This window comes from Hoplias malabaricus, chromosome 17 (genome assembly GCF_029633855.1).
Source record: "Hoplias malabaricus isolate fHopMal1 chromosome 17, fHopMal1.hap1, whole genome shotgun sequence".
NCBI lineage: Eukaryota > Metazoa > Chordata > Actinopteri > Characiformes > Erythrinidae > Hoplias > Hoplias malabaricus.
Genome location: NC_089816.1, coordinates 3,271,434 through 3,289,024, shown reverse-complemented (window position 1 = coordinate 3,289,024; position 17,591 = coordinate 3,271,434). Strand labels below are relative to the sequence as shown.

Below are 17,591 nucleotides of genomic sequence, written 5' to 3'. Positions count from 1 at the left end.
GACACTAACCTGCTGCGCCACCGTGCCGCCCATTCAACATCAGTACAACAGTAATAGAAACAGCAGCTATCCTACACACAACAGTACACCAGTGTCCTCAGAATTACAGCTTCCTGTGTATTTGAAAAGGGAGAGACCTAAAACCAACACTAAAAGTCACTTTTTTTTTACAAAGCCTATCACTGTAGACAGTACACAGTAAATTCTCCAGTGTTAAATCTACACTTTTAGTGTTAACTTAACACTGCGAGTGGTAAATTATTACAGTAACAGTGTTGATTTAACACTGGAGAGTTTGCTGTGTACTGTTCAACAATGACAGGACAAAACCTCTTTACATCAACTTGCTTTACACGTTCAGATTATTGTTCCTTCTCTTGGAAAGACACTAGTTTGAAGACTTCGCACTCACTTGCCATTTTAGTGTTTGGCTCAAATATGTTTCCTCTGTTCTGGTTACTGCATATATTTTCTGATATTTGCATTTCTCCACAGTGACTATGAGATTTTTCCGTTTGTGGCATGCTTCCTAATAACAAACCTTGTGCAGCTAATCTATTGAAATCACCCAAAGACCCAGGTAAAACCACAGTGCCCCTGTTATATTCCCAGTTCCTTTCCCCAGTGTGTGCCAGAAGGATGCGATGAGCACTTGAAAGAGGGGCAGGGGGGTGTGGGGGGGTGTATTTTCCACCACAGTGGAACATTAGCTCCATGGCTGCAACTTGCGAGCATCATGAAACAAGAGTATCGTGGCCCTGGGGGTGTTTGCTGTTAGCTTAGAAAACCTGATCTTTTCATTTTCCTTATGCTTTTAAAATGCATACTGACTTTTTTAAATGCTGACTATATATCCAGATTCTTTCTTTTCAAATTTATATTTACACACACACACACACACACACACACACACACACACACACACACACACACACACACAACCAACGGGAGCAGCACTCAGTTGTTTATGGTGTTAATGAAGCTTGTGTTATTTGTGCTTCTATTAAGTTACCATTTCAGAGATGTGAAGTATATTTCAGTTTTTATGAGGCCCCTGTTGACACAGATGACACACACACACACACACACACACACACACACACATGCACTCACAGAGCAGCAGTACTCACAGCCATTGATGGTGTTGTTGAAGCTGGTGCTGTGCAGCGTCTCTTTGCTGCCGCTGCGGGAATTCCTAGCGCTGCCCCAGGGGTCGTTGTCATAGGAACCAGAGCGGGCTTTCATCTCCTCCTTCAGGATCATCCTCCCAATCCCACCCTGAATCTGAGGAGGAGAGAGAGAGAGAGATAGTAGGACAGGGAGAAGTACAGAGAGGAAAACTGTATTTAATCAGTGGAAACTGATTTTTTTTTTATCAGAATTTATTACAGTGAATCAGGCACACAGTATATGTCAAAGAGTTTACTAAACACCCTGGACACACACAAGTGTAAATTATCATTGTTCAATGAAAAACACATGTATTTCCAAAATAGCAACTTTATAAAAGAAGGGAAAAACCTGGAAGATTTTATACCGAGTTGTTTTTGAGCATTTCTCCATTCATCATGAAAAACAGAAGAACGACAGCTGTGTTCAAATGAATTATTCATTCATTCATTATCTGTAACCCCTATCCAGTTCAGGGTCGCGGTGGGTCCAGAGCCTACCTGGAATCACTGGGTGCAAGTTGGGAACACACACTGGAGGGGGCGGCAGTCCTTCACAGGGCAACACACACTCACACACCTACGGACAATTTTGAGTACCAATGTGTGTTTTTGGACTATGGAAGGAAACCGGAGCACCCAGAGGAAACCCACATGGACACAGGGAGAACACACCACACTCCTCACAGACAGTCACCCGCAGGAAACCCACGCAGACACAGGGAGAACACACCACACTCCTCACAGACAGTCACCCGGAGGAAACCCACGCGGACACGGAGAGAACACACCACACTCCTCACAGACAGTCACCCGGAGGAAACCCACGCGGACACAGGGAGAACACACCACACTCCTCACAGACAGTCACCCGGAGGAAACCCACGCGGACACAAGGAGAACACACCACACTCCTCACAGACAGTCACCCGCAGGAAACCCACACGGACACAGGGTGAACACACCAAACTCCTCACAGACAGTCACCCGGAGCGTGACTCGAACCCACAACCTCCAGGTCCCTGAAGCTCTGTAACTGCGACACTAACCTGCTGCTTAAATTAATTATTAAACTTAAAAATGAAAAACATGTATATACACATTGTCACTTTCCAATTCAAAACATGTATTTCGCAAAATAACAACTTTACAAAAGTAGGAAAACACCTTCTTAACTTTCCATGGAAGTGAGTGTAAAAAGATTTTAACCAAGTAATTTTGGAGCATTTCTATTGGTCGGTTCATCATGAAAATTCATCAATTTTCACACAGTGTGAAGGACAGCTGCAGTGTTCAAATGATGAATGGATAAAAATGGAGATACATGTTTTTAATTGGACAGCAACAATATTTTTCATTGAACAATGACGATATTCACAAATTGTATAATTTCCATAATAAAGCAAAAAAGCATGAAATTGAATGTTTGATTACTATGCCCAGTGCAATACAGGGGTATAACCACAAAATAGAAGGGTATAATCGCTCCAGCCCCAACACTGTGATTTCTGGAAATACAGAGCTCCATATACATCCTTTGTGATGAGCTAGACGTGTTATGATCAGTTAATGATAATCCTATATTAGTACATGATCTGTTAATATCCATCAAATCTGCACAAAAATGTTCAAGCATCTAGTGTAATGCTTTCCCAGTTTGTAGAAGGTTCTACTGCATTAACTGAAGCAAGCAGAGAATTGTAGAGGAAATGTTGTATTTAAGAGTACCAGTCCACAAATGTTCAGTCATAGAGCTAAAAAGGAGCGTACTCTTTGAAGGCCATAATTCCAACCATCTTCCTCTCCTCCTGAGGAGAATCTTCTCCGAGGAACCCGTAAAGCTGTGGAGACAAGAGAGTGTGAGACAGATAGAGAGCGATAAGTGGTGCAAAGAACATCAAACAGAATCGTTACAAGTGACAGAGGGGTGTGGGGTGCGGGGTGTGTTTAACCATCTTTATGGACCCCAAACAAGTTTAAATCATTGTCCTCATATTCAGGGTTCACTGAAACAAACAAACTGAAGCAGGAAGATCAGTTTGAGCATTCGTATCACAGTGTAATCTCTTATTATTTGACAGCTCATATCCTCTGAGGTTTGGGACCAAACAGCTGCATCACATCAAAGGGAGCCGACGCTCAGCGACACAGCGCATTCGTATCTGCCCAGCCCTTTTCACATTCACACAAAATGGATCAGAGTACAAAGAGGGCAATGCTTGCATTACAGCCAGCAAGGAATTTGTCACCTACATTTCGGAGAGCTGGTGTACTGGTAGCATTCAGATTGTGAATGCTGGTAGTGCTCCGGGGAATATGCCATTGTTAACTTGGAGGACTGGAGGAGATCTTCACTCGTCTTGCTTTTGGTGGCTGAGTTGTGATTGTCTGCACAAAGAGAGGGAAGAGCAGGGGAAGCTCATCAGGGCTGAGAAATAAACATCAGGACAACATTACAGGATTAGTAATACAGCATTGTCCATGTGGTCTAAAGCCACAAAAAGAACATTACATTGTAATAGAAACTCTCCAGGATGACAGCCCACTCAAACAGCACAATAGCTGAGCATACAAAAATAATAAAGATCCAAATACAGAGGGAAGGAGTGATTGTCTGTGGTCCAGAACTAATCATCCAAAAACAGTCACTTTGGCCACAGTATGCTCAATCTTGTTTTGTTTTTGCCTGACACTGAATTAAAGTAATTTGGGTAGAAATTACATAAAAGTTTTGTTCATTAAAGGCATGACAATTTAAGCTTTTACAACTCTGCCCTGCTGTTTACCTTAAAAAAAAAAAGAAGAAGCCTAATTTCACCTAGTTACTGTCTGTGGAAAGAGACTAAGCTGAATAAAGCTCAAGTATTTCTTATAATTCTGCCATTCCTCTATAGAATGAAACATTCTTGATCCCCACATGGACATTTACGCCTAAAAATATGGACAGAAGAAAGGCACACCATGGTCCGTTTTATTAAAGACCTCATGAACACCCGAGGAATTGGCTCAGAGCAGGAATTCAGCAGGTTCAGCACTCTGAATTGATAAAGCTGTACATTTCACTAATTCCGCCACCTTAAATGTCCAGCATGAGTTCTGCTTGCGGTCAGATAATGGACATGAACACGGTAAAGTGCTCTTTAAGCATTATCCCAAAGTCAAATTGCAAATCCACTGAACTCCCATTAGCATTAAAAACCAAATTCTAGAATTACAACAAACCTCACACTGACAACAACAGCCCTTTACAGGACGAGGCACAAAGGTTAAAGAAATGGCGGCACTGAAAACAAAAAAAGTACGTTGGAAAGTAAAATCATCTTATTTTGAGAATGTTGTAAGAATATTCTGAAGTTATTGTGTTGTTGATAGTCAAGATCATGCCTTAACCTGTCGGGACCTAATCTGAATAGTGAGTTATTTCAAGAACCAAGTTCTGTTAATGAGGTGGGACTTAGATTACTAATAACAAGCTAAATGTCTAAAAAAAAGTGTGAATAAATAAATGTATAATATTCTTACAACAAAATCATACTTCCAAATGTTAAATGTAACATCAGATTTATTATGATTTTACTGGCCAGTATTATTCATAATAGGCTGGATGATGGATTGAGATATGCACAGGATATGGAACAGACAGATGCACAACACTAAAGGGAGGGCAGATACTTACAGAATGAGAGGTTGGTCAGGAAAAGGAGAGCAGAAATGTGCAGAGATTTGAATCAATGTGATACACAAAATGAAAAGGGGGAAAAAAGGGGAAAAATACGGGAATTATTAATATTCATTCATTCATATTCAATAAAGAGCAGTGGGATAAAGTTTGGATGCAACATGTAGGAGAATCATACGAGTGGAAAAGGGCATGATCTCTTCTCTGGAAATCATCACCATCCCAAACCCCCTCCAAAATGGTGACGCTACACAGCAAATTCACCCGTGTAAAATCAGTCATTAGTGTAAAAATATAAACTTTTCAACACTCTCTGTGTTAATTTAACACTAATAGTGAATTTGCTGTGTGCATTAGAAGGCAAAAGATTCCTACATGTTTTTTTTGCAATTTAAAACTAAAAAGAGATTTTATTCCAGGACATTTTGGAATATTCCTATGGAAATTTTCACACAGTGTTAAAAGTAGCAAATGTGTTCAGGTTCAAGAGTTTTTTGGACTGTGATGATATGCAGCACAGGAAATGCGTTCACTGTTGCATGAGCTCTTTAAAATATGTATGTTTCTCCTTCATACAAGCACCAAAAAACTCCTCTTGAGGAGTTCATTACAGGCTTGTGATCTGTAAACAAGCTAATCTCTCTAATATTTTGTATGTGTTATGAGATATTCTTTAAAAAATGTGTGTGTGTGTGTGTGTGTGTGTACCTAGAATATATCAGGTTGTGGGACAAAAACCTGTTGAAATATTATGGGCAGGGTTTTGGTAAGAAATACTCATGGATTAGATTAAGGCAAGTCTGCACAAAATGAATGGAAGACTAGGCATGAGGCTAATCTTGTGTGAGTGTACTTGTGTTCCTGAAGATAAGAGCAACTGTGTCATTTCTTGGGTTAACATCATCATATGTTAGTTTTGAGCACCTTGGAATAAATGACATGTTTCTGTTGATTTTTTTCTATGACAATATACAGAGAAAATGCTTTATACGTGTCACGCCCTCGTCCTGTCATGTCTGTTTTCCCCGCCATGTGCTCTCTCAGCACATGGCTCTGTTTGTTTTTGTCCATGTCTCCGCCCATGTCCCGCCTTTGTTTCGCCTCCTTGTCTGTCCTCCTTGTTATCTGTTTCAGGTGTGTCATGTCTGTGTTAAATATTTAAGTCCCCTTGTCTCACTTCCTCTTGTCAGTCATTTGTTCCTATTCCCAGTCTTGTTGTTTCCTTTCCCAAGTCATGTTGTGTTTCTTGATGTCGCTCAGTCCGGTCTGTTTGTCTCTGTCGTATCATGTTCTCGTTCTGTCTGTCTCTGTTATTAATCGTTTCATTTTCCATTGTCTTGTTGTTTCCAAGTCTGTCTGTCTCTGTTGATCCTCTTTTAGGTTTGTTCTTTGTTTAGTCCTCTGTTTATGACTCTGTCTAACTCTCTAGTCTGTATATCCCATTAGCACTCCATGTTTGTTTAGTCTGTTTAGCATTCTGTGTTTATGTTTAGTCTGTTTAGTACTCTGTGTTAGGTTTCGTCTGTTTAACTCTGTGTCCTAGTTTAGCTCACTTAGCTCCTTTTGTCCAAGTCTCTGTTAGCTCTCTGTTTGTTTTCTTATTATCAAGTCTCTCTGTTTTGTTATTCTTTTTGTAAATAAATATTGTGTTTTAGCAAGTGCGTCCGCCTCCGTCAGTCCGCCCCGTGATTCCTGACAATACGCTTAAATTGACTGTTGTTTATTGTTAATATTGTTGTTAGATTACATTTATGGTGTTAAATATAAAGTTTAAAAAAAAAGCATAAAAGGTGGCAGTTGCAGTTCTGTTGACATTTCCATTTGATTAAATTAAAAACTAAAATACAAACAAATCAACAACAACAAAAAGTCATATCTTTGAGGATCCTTTTGTTAAATGACAACATCAATGTCCTTTCAAAAGAACATAAAGTAAACTACACATCAGATTTTTTTTTATTTTTGTTACATTTTTTTGTTTTAATTTCATTGGCGTTGCTCTTTCAGTGGTGACAGTGTGAGCAAGTGAGGGAGTTATATGGAAGCTCTTTGAAGTGATTTGCATCTAACAAAAATGGTAAGTGGACAAGCAGTGTCTAAACTCTTGCATTATCTGTACAAACTCATGTATGTCTTAGGAGTCTCTTTACCGAAACAAAACCTTTCAGTGCTTTCAAAAGCATAAGGTTTTTGACTCTCAACTGATATATGATAAAACGGGACGAATACAATCTTCACTGACCTGTGATAAGGTCTTCAGTGCATTGTGTGTTGCATGAGCTCTGAGAGTAATTCATAACTCATTTGCTAGGTATCTAGCAGGGCATTCTACTTTATAAATAATTCTCAAAACTTAATATAAAATTAAATGTCACAAGCCTGTAATGCTCATATACAGTACTGAAGGTGTACTGTGCAAAATCAGAGACCAGCCATCATTTAGGTTAATTCTAATGAAAACATCGATGCCGGGCGGCAAACATCGATGCTGCACTAAACTCAATGTACAAGTTGATTTTTATAAACGTAATCTCAGAAAAACCCTGAAAGATTAAAAACAGGAACTTAAAGGTTGTACTGACTGAAAATTGAACAAAGTATTGTCTCTTTGGCTTTCACACATTACCGTATATTTTGAAAAACTATATGTCCAAAGGTTTGTGGACACCACCTATGATTTGTGATTTCTACTACAACACCATTTCCAGAAATGTTGTTAAATTTTGTAAAATGCAATAAAAAATTAATCTATGATTTTTAATACTTTTGAACTTTTATTTAACTGACAAATGTACAAAGAAAGTTTTCCTGTTTTCACTGAAATCCGTGACGTCTGATGCTTGCAATACACTCCATAAAATTAGCAGAAAATTCATGTCAAACTGGTCAGAAGCATTACACTATAAACTGATCAATATAAAATATATAAAACAAAGAACACATAGAAATATTTGAGCACCTGAATAAATGTATTATAATACTAAGCCCTCTCCCAGAAGAGTAGAATGTTTTGCTGCTGGAGAATGGGAACCAACTCCTTATTAATATTAATACCCTGCATTTCAGAACAAACTTTGGTGTCTACAAACCTTTGGCCACATCTAGTACAAGTGTAACACAAAGAAACCTGTTACACAAACACACATAATGAAACACGCACACACACATACACACACTTAACATGCAGTTAACAGGGAAAGATGCACTATCACTACGGTTGAGAGATGTGTTGAGATTCATGCCTCTTTGATGGACTCTTACTAATGTTCTTAACTCTGACAGTTATCTTTCACTGAATTCACACAGAATACAGATCCTTACCAGATAAACAACATTATGTGTTAAAATAAGCTCTTTAAACTCCCCCCAGGGTAGAAATAGCTTTTTCAGAAACAGTTGTATAAGCTGGAACCTCACACAGAGTTGCTAGATTGCTTATTTGAAAAATTACTACTAAACAATTAATTAATTCATTCATTCATTCACTGTAACCCTTATCCAGTTCAGGGTCACGGTGGGTCCAGAGTCTACCTGGAATCATTGGGCGCAAGGCGGGAATACACCCTGGAGGGGGCGCCAGTCCTTCACAGGGCTACTACTAAACGATATAGCATATTAACCATATAGCCATACTGTATTTTAACCATTTAGTATTTCATCCTGTCAGACTAACCACATCTTTAATAGCCTTTAAAAATGTAATTTAGTCTGATGGCCCTCTTATTTTTTTTTTAACACCAAATTTAACTTTATTGTCAAACTCAACCAGGAAAAAGTAAAAAAACTAAAGTCTTTTAAAACGTGTATTAAGGCAAAACAAATTGCACAGTCCAAATTACACCCAAAGTCACCCAATCTGGCAAAACACTAACCTCATAGTAACAATAACTCATGGTTTGTTGAATGAAATGTGGCTACTTCCCAGTTAAGGAAAAAAACAATTGCACATCATAGGCTTTAGTTCTATTTTAGTGAACATCATCCTTTTTTATCCCCCTCCTGAGTAAAAGGGTGCTTTCTTGTGCCATAAAAAGGGTACATTCACAGAACAGAAGTTTACTATTTACATTTACAGCATCTGGCAGCACTTAAAGAAGCTTCTAATATTTAACCATGCTACAGATATAGGCATATGCAGTGTTAGGCGTCTTGCCCAATGACTCTTATTTGCAAAGTTGTATTTCCTGCCTAAACAGAAAATCAAACCATATGAGGCAGATCAAAGCAGGGAAATGTTGTTGTGCCGAAACCCAACGAGACTTGATTGAACTGATCCAAAGCCAAACCACTACTCTTTTTTAAGCTACGCTAAAGAACATCTAACACTACATCTTTCCCAGAGGCAAAGCCGCTTAGAACAAGTGGGAGAGCGAGGGCCGAGCTGACTCTACCATTTCTCTTATAGATGGGAGGCTTCCTGTAGATGTTGGGGTCCGCTGTTGCTGAGAAGAGAAAAAGAGGTGAAATGTGGAGAAAGTGTGATGAGGAGGAGAAGGAGAAGTGGTATCTGAAGAGAAATGTAAATGTACTTCCTCATTAGATTTAATGTTATCAGTCAGATTTTACAGTGACTGTGTGTGTGTGTGTGTGTGTGTGTGTGTGTGTGTATGGGTGTGTGGGTGAAAGAATTCAGACAGGAAGGAGAGAAAGTTAAGAAAGTACAAAAAACACTGGACAATGTCTAATGTTTGCACATTTCAATCAGTTGAACTGGACCTGAAAACAGAGCCAGAGTGACATGTAAATAGTAGGACCCCCCTAGAGCTAAAACAGTGCTTTACTGACTTATATTTAATTTAAATAGTTCAAATATGGTTGTAACAGCCCTCTTCGCTGACAGAACAGAAATAGAAATCAATAGTTGTTAACTATGAATTTCTAAAAAACTTTTAGAAGGATTTGGGCAGTTATTGAAAAAAAAAGTCATCTCGATATTAGCTGAAATATTGGCTAACTGATATATTGGTTGGGCTGTATCAAATAGTATTCTAGGTGAAGGTCTGGATATTCAGCCCAGTTAATCACAAACAATAATGAATATTTATGTTTTCCAGAAAAGAAACTTTCTTTCACGCTCTAACAGTGTAAGCTACTTTCAAACATGTTTCCTCCAGGTTTTGTAACCAGTTCTGAATCAAACACACATAGTATTTTCATTTTTAATACTGCCATGCAGAGGTGAAAGAGAGCCATTTTTTCCACTTGTGTGCTAGGGGCTGTGAACACACACCCAGAGCGGCATGCAGCCATCCCTTACACCCTGGGAGCATTTAGATGTTCAGTGCCTTGGATGTTAAGTTAAGTGCACTTCAGCCATGGATGTTCCTACCGGTCCCGGGGATCATACCAGCAACCTTTCAGTACCAAGCCCGGTCCTCTAACCATTAGGCCATGACTGCACCCTATGTTTTGTTTTGGTTATGTTCACTTGATCAGCTCAAAGCTACACAGTGGTTGCATTGTTTTCATGAAATCAAAGTCATTCATTCACCGCTTCTCCAGTTCGGGGTCGCGGTGGGTCCGGAGCCTACCCGGAATCACTGGGCGCAAGGCAGGAACTCACCCCAAAGTGGGCGCTAGTCCTTCGCAGGGTGACACACACTCACACATTCACTCACACACTCACACCTACGGACACTTTTGAGTCTCCAATCCACCTACCAACGTGTGTTTTTGGAGTGTGGGTTGGAAACCAGAGGAAACCCACACAGACACAGGGAGAACACACCACACTCCTCACAGTCACCCGGCGCAGGACTTGAACCCACAACCTCCAGGTCCCTGGAGCTGTGTGACTGCGACACTACCTGCTGCGCCACTATGCCACAGAAATCAGGATTTATTTATTTATTTATTGATTGATTGACTGATTGCAGGGTTCTCGCAAGATGAAGCTGCAAGCTGATGCGTACAATTAAGGATGAAGGGAAGAGCTACAAATGGATGTGAAGCAGAGCTGTGGCCTACCTGGCACATGGAAATGCTTGGGAGCTTGGTTAGTGGTGGGTGTGCTGGACCTGGCCTCCAGCTGTGGATAGTATGGCGAACTCCTGCCACTTTCTGTGCCTGAGCCAAGCCCCAGTTAATCACAGCCACAGCAAAAAAAAAAAAAAAAAAAAGCATGAATGAAAGCCCTAATAAAAATCTCTCTCAGTCAGAACACAAATCAGAAGGGACAGTGCCTCTGCTCAGAACCTCAGCCAGGGACAGTATGCATTTCAGTCAACAAAGGAAAGTCATACTGTGCCATTTGTAATAAGCAAAAATAAATAAAAAAATAAATGCATACCATGGAGGTTAATGTATTCTAATTTGTTTTGAGGCCCACCACCCCATGCATTCTTTTTGTCTGATATTAAAACACATCCACTATAAACATTTAACATACTTATCTTACTTCCTGCCAAAGACATGTCAGATATAAAGCCATCAGTATGCAGTGTGTGTATTACACAGAGTGTGTATTCAGTGTATTATGTGGTTTATGGTTGATATAAGCTATGTACACACTTACCATATCTGTAGTAATGCTGTGGAGAGCGAGGGAGGATGGGTGACATTCCCTGTCTGCTGTATGCGGGAGAATCGATGTAACCGGGACTGGAGGAACGCCGTTGCCTGAGGTCCACACTGTCGTACATATCCTACACACCAACATACACCAACACACACCCACACCCATATATGCACACTGTCCTAAGTGTGATACTCTTACAAATGAGTGATAATTTAAAGAATATTTTTGGCCAGAAAATGACACTAGAGTAATAACAGTTACAATTTCCTGTCCATTCATCTTTTCATTTGATTAAACAGGGCTGGGTTTCCCAAAGGCTTTGTTGTATTAGGTTAGTGTTAGAAGAAACATTTCAGTCAACAGTCTCTTTACAAATAAATGATCTTAAAGCTGCTAAATCTTTGGTTAAACTGGCTTTTTAATATCTGATTAAGACGACAAGACTGGTTTAAAAAATTTGGCCCAACCCAACATCTGTGGTAAAATGTCAAAACAAAAACTAAATCCATAACTAAACTACAGCATGTGCCATGAAATCTAACACCCTCAAGAACTTCCTTAGCCCTAGTGGATATTTTGTCCAGAGATTTGTTGTCATAAACAAGACATTTTCAAACAATCCCAGATAGCAACGGTGGCCTGGTCCAAATGTGGCACATCTGCAGTTCTCTTGTGGCCCACATTTGGACTTGAATGACAGGGTTGACTCTGGGTGAGCAACATGTCCATCTCATATGGGCAAGATGTCGGGTGTGTTGTAGACCAATTCTGGGTCAAATCGACATCTGGCACACCCATGTCAAACCTGACTCATGACAGTTGGCCCACATAATGTCCAGGCTTAGTGCCAAAACGGGTACAGATTCGGTCCAATATTTATTTATTCCTATCTGGGATGATATACAGTTTAAAACTAATGAAATAAAAATAAACATAATTTATATAACATTCAGCATTTGGTGTTTTACTTATAACTACTTTATAAACTTTTAATTATGAAACTTTTAATAAGGATCTTGACTCCATAATTTATACAATGACTTATTTTATTACCTGAGAATATGGAGAGAGGGTTCCCAGAGACTGTGGTGGGAGAGAGAGAGAGAGAGAGAGAGAGAGAGAGAGAGAGAGAGAGTCAGATTAACAGTCTTTCTGAGGGCAAGTTTCATTCCTGTTCTTGGTGTGATGTGTGAGTGGAAGTGAATAGAAAAAAGGGGCTACAATGTTAATACTAAACCCTTTACATTGTCATGATTTAATAACAGTTGTTTCCTGCAGCCTGATAAGAGCAGAATACATTTTCACTACCATCGGAAACAGTTTATGTGGCAGGAACCAAACACACTTGGAAAGGGAGGGACAGTCATTCATCTTAAGAAGGCAGTGAGTAGTAACTGCTGTTGAAGTAGTGTTTAAAATGCAAAGTGAAAACAGAAACACTGGAAAGTTTCAGCTTGTATGTGTGGAAGTAATTTGTCCAAACCTGACCACGTCTTAAATAGGGAAATATTCCCAGCTAAATATATAACGCTGCAAGCCCACTTTGGAAGGTTTGAACAGAAATACATGGCCCTCTAAAAGCTGCAACAGCAAGTCATTTTAGGGATGCACGGAAATATTTTGCCATTGGTAACCCAGTAAACAAGGAACATCCCTGGACGTTCATAATAGGTCTAAAAGTAGTCTGTCCGTCAAGGACATATTTTAAACGTCAATGGACGTCCAAATTCCATCGTAATAAGTTAGTTAAGTGGTGACCAATCGATAACGTCAGTGGACGTCCAAAACGCGTTTTATACAAGTAATTTATTTCGGGACCAATTAATAACGTCAATGGACGTCTAAAATACGTCTAATAGTCGTCTTTTCAATGTCTGTGTTTGGACGTCTTTTCAACTTTCATTTTCAACCTTAAGAGAACGTTGATTAGACGGCAGTCATTACGTTATTTGAACGTTGAATCAACGGCTAAATGTTTACTGGGAAAGCCTTTAATTGTCATATTATTGACAGATATTATACAAATGAGACCATAAAACCGTTAAATCTTCAATGTATTCCTTAAGCCACATTTCTGACAGTATAAGACAGACCAACATTTATCACTGATATGTGGAAATGAATATTACGCCCATATCAGCCAGTATAACCAGCCAGCACATGTATTGTTTTGGTCTTATATTTGTGGCCGGTTTTTATATACATATTATCACATGCTTAAAAAAACATATCTACAGACAGAGTCATATTAAAAAGTCATATTATTAATTTTTTCAGTTACTGTGATAAAAATACATTTAAATTTTTTAACAACACTAGACACTTTAATACGATAAAAAAAAATATTTGCTGAATGTAACACAGATTGAAAATGTGAAATGACCTAAAATGTTATGGCAAAATTTTATGTATTGTATTCATTTAAAAATGTATATAAATAAATAAATAGTCTGTTCCCTAAATAATGTTTCACATATTTACACTTAAAATACTTGTACCCTGACCGTAGCAAAACTTTTCCATAAGATTCTATGTAAGATCTCCAGGCATAGACTGTGAAAAACAACAAGCTCGGAAGGATTTTGACAACATAAACACATATAATAAACAGAAACCAATAAGCACAAATATGTAAGACAGACCAAGGTGTCCTGAGAACACAAGAACAGGCTTTAAGGCTAAGCTAGGCTAGGCTAGGCTAGGCTAGGTCAGGCGAGCTGCATGCTGGGAAGGTGCACAGCTTTAAAGTGGGTTAAAGTCCCACTGGGGCAGTACCTCGCCGTAGCTGAGGCGCTCAAGCCTGTCGTCCGAGTAGTATCTGTGATAGGGCTCATACAAAAAGAGATCAGGCCTCTGAAGATCGTAAATGGCTTTAACCTTAGGAAGCGCAGCCAGATCTCTGTATTCTAGGAACTCGTTCTCCAATCTGGCCTGAGGAGAGGGACATGACACAAACACATACACTAGCACAAACATCAAAATGCAATGAGAACAGGATGAAGAAGACTGAAACTGTTAATGGAATACACAAACTGAGTGCTTTTATATGTACACAATAATCAGAAAAGTGTGTACAATCAGATTTCCGCAGCAATTTATCAACTTAAATTCTTTCTTTTAGACTTTAACGTATAAAATTATTTCTTAGCAACACAGCATTAAATCTCAAAAACTGAAAAAATGAGCAAGAATTACTAAAAAATCATACATAGCACATATTAGCGAGTGATCACAATCCACAGTGCAGTTTCCTTATAAACAGAGCATTTTTACCTGTAATTATTTATTTAGGTGTTGCAAAAAGAGTGGTTACTATTTCACAGTTTTAGTGCTAAAATAAGGATTTAGTGTTTAACATTTCCTAGAAAACTTGTGTTATCCAGATCTGTTTGTACATGTTAAGATGTAGAATCAGAGTAAGCCTGAAAACACAATTACTAGACTAAAATGAAGGTCTAGGATCTTAGAAATCTGAGCACATGTTTATCTGATCATTTGAATAACCAGAAAACTACTGAAATCTGATAGTGATCATATTATTAGTGTGCATGTAAATGCACTTGCTGACAAAATGAATGTAAATGCTATTAATAACAATAACAACAACTTTTGGGAGTTTAATGGGAGTGAGTGTGTGAATTATATTAGTGTTCATTACACATGTTCATTATGCACATGCACATACCAAAGGCCAGACTCAAACCTTGGTGGTGTTCGGCAGGATCAAATTATCCCAGCAGATATCTAATGACTAATAATATTTCATGATCTTCTCATATGTTACTCTCATATGTTGGATGTGTTAGGTAGAGTCTGGTTTCTGACCTTCAGCCATAGGCACAGGACAGTGCACATGCTTGCACAGCATATTTAGGACATCAATCCCACACTCAGCACAAAGGTCACTCAGTGCATCAATCACACACCAACACACATACATTTACATACCACTGCACAACACTTACAAAACACCCCAGAGCACAATATGTTCTTCACGTTTTTAGTGATATTTGAGTGACAGTTACTATGGAATGCAATGCTGCCTGTAACTATGACCTCTATAGGTGAAGTCACTGCTTGACACACTATAGATAAACACTATAATCCTGAATTGTCTGAGGAGCTACACTGAATGGCCAACAGTTTGAGCACACCCACATGCCCAGCATTATTTATGTGATGACTTTACAACAGATGTTGGTACATCTCTGTAAAGATTTGACTGCATTCAATGTTGCATACATTATTGAGTCTTATATACAGCCTTATATACACAGCGATAAAACCTGGATCATAAATGCTAGATTAACTCCTCCCTTAGGTCCTGGATGGAACTCCATTGCTCCAGAGAACAGTTCCACTGCTCCAGAGCCTAATGCTAGGGAGCATTATACACCTCCAGATGACACTTGTATTTGGCACTCTTTATTTTGTATTCTCCTGAAAGTGGAAAAAAAAATGAGCAGAGATTGAAGGAGTACTCACGCAGATGACTCGGCTAGGGGAACTGATGCTGGATCCTGGGGGAGAGATGGAGGTCTCAGACATACGTCTTACTCTCAGCTTTCTCTCAGCTCGAGCAGCCTGCTTACACACAGGATGCCACACCTCAGAACCTGCAAAACACACAAGGAATCACAACATCACTTACATCTGCTCATTTAAACTATACGACCAAAGGTTTGTGGACACCAGCTCACCTCATATTTCTTATGAAATTAAATGTAGTATTAAGGAGGGTCCTCCTGTACATCTACTCTACATCAGATTGTAAAATGACTGAAATAATCTAGAGAAGTCTCTGTCTTTGTAGGGCAACGTTATTGAAGTGTCTGACCTTTGAGACCTCAGACGGCAAGGCATGAGGGACTGGGATAAAAAAAAACTGTCATACAACTGTGATAAATGAGAACAAAACGGCATATGAGCACTTTGGAAAACCGTTGTTTCATAACACAATCCACTGCTGCATCAAGACATGCAACATATAACTATATTAAACAAGAGGAAAATCATACATCGATTCTATGTGACAAACCTAATGAGTTCTCTGGGTGCTACAACAACATATCTTCATAGACACTGTGTGTGTGTGTGTGTGTGTGTGTGTGTGTGTGTGTGTGTGTTTGTTTATATTACATGGTGGGGTCCGCAACCTGTTAGCACACTCACGGTGTGGGGACCAAAAACATGGTGGGGACCGGTTTGCTGGTCCCCACAATGTTTTCAGCCAAAATGGGTCAGCTGACTCAGGAGGCCATGCTGATATGGGTGGTGCAGTTTTTTTTTGGCCCCCATGCTTCACACAAACCTGACAGCCGTGTGTCTCATCTGTGTGTGACTCTGCTCACCACGCCCCCGGTGGCACTCGGTGGTATTGCATGAACACACAGATCGTGGGGGTCCATACACACTTCACTACTGCGTCTACGCAACACTGATAGTGACTCATATTAAATGAACTAGGGTCCTTTAAACACTGCATTAATGGCTCCTTCTCCAAGGTAAACACAAATAAAACACCGTACACAACTAGTTAGTCTTTTAAACATAGAAAATAATCTTAACAAGAAATGTACATGGACATACATTTAGTTACAAAATATTAATCCTGGTGTAGTATATTGTAAGTTAGTGAGGAGGTGAATTAAATTATTTAAATTAAAACTTTTAGTTCAAACACAGCGTTATAAAGTCTTTAATGGTGACACGTTCAAGAGTAAAATACATATACGTGTAAATATAGTCCACTCTTTATGTATTAAAATAGCTCAGCCGAACATTTGGTTGAAGATAATGGCTCTGTGTAATGGAAGCGAATATAAAATGGCGATTTGTAGTTTTCACCGTTCTACATTGAATGAAGGAAAAGCAACTCGGAACTACAAAGGAACTACACTTCCCATAATCCCTCTGTTCCACGAAGAGTCTGCGGGGTCGTGCACAGGACGAGCTGAAAGGTAATAAACAAAGGCTTAAATATATGGCTTTACTCGGTAATGTAACGCTTATTTTAGTCGTATTTATGTGTGTATATAGAGAGAATGGGAGTTATTAAGCTGTTTTAAATGTTTTAAAGGGCTATATTTCCGTGTGAGAGTAGTGCAGAGAGAAAGAGGCCCGTGAAATGTGACGTTAACAACAGCTTTCGTGCTTTAGCTAACTAACTAAATATACTGGATATAGAGAAAATATTCGGCTGGTTTTGTAAAATGAAGTTTTTAAA

At 39.1% G+C, this 17,591-nt stretch overlaps 1 protein-coding gene across 1 annotated transcript in view; it reads right to left on the bottom strand.

Moving 5' to 3' along the window:
• ablim3 (actin binding LIM protein family, member 3) overlaps positions 1-17,591 on the bottom strand; it is a 106,856-nt gene that overhangs the window by 9,653 nt on the left and 79,612 nt on the right. The window contains exons 8-15 of the mRNA XM_066649198.1: positions 15,851-15,981; positions 12,419-12,448; positions 11,363-11,492; positions 10,816-10,914; positions 9,240-9,290; positions 3,423-3,542; positions 2,940-3,010; positions 1,131-1,284 (exon numbers count right to left, since the gene is read on the bottom strand). Coding sequence (XP_066505295.1) covers positions 1,131-1,284; positions 2,940-3,010; positions 3,423-3,542; positions 9,240-9,290; positions 10,816-10,914; positions 11,363-11,492; positions 12,419-12,448; positions 15,851-15,981 — 786 coding nt within the window. The remainder of the gene's footprint in view (positions 1-1,130; positions 1,285-2,939; positions 3,011-3,422; positions 3,543-9,239; positions 9,291-10,815; positions 10,915-11,362; positions 11,493-12,418; positions 12,449-15,850; positions 15,982-17,591) is intronic.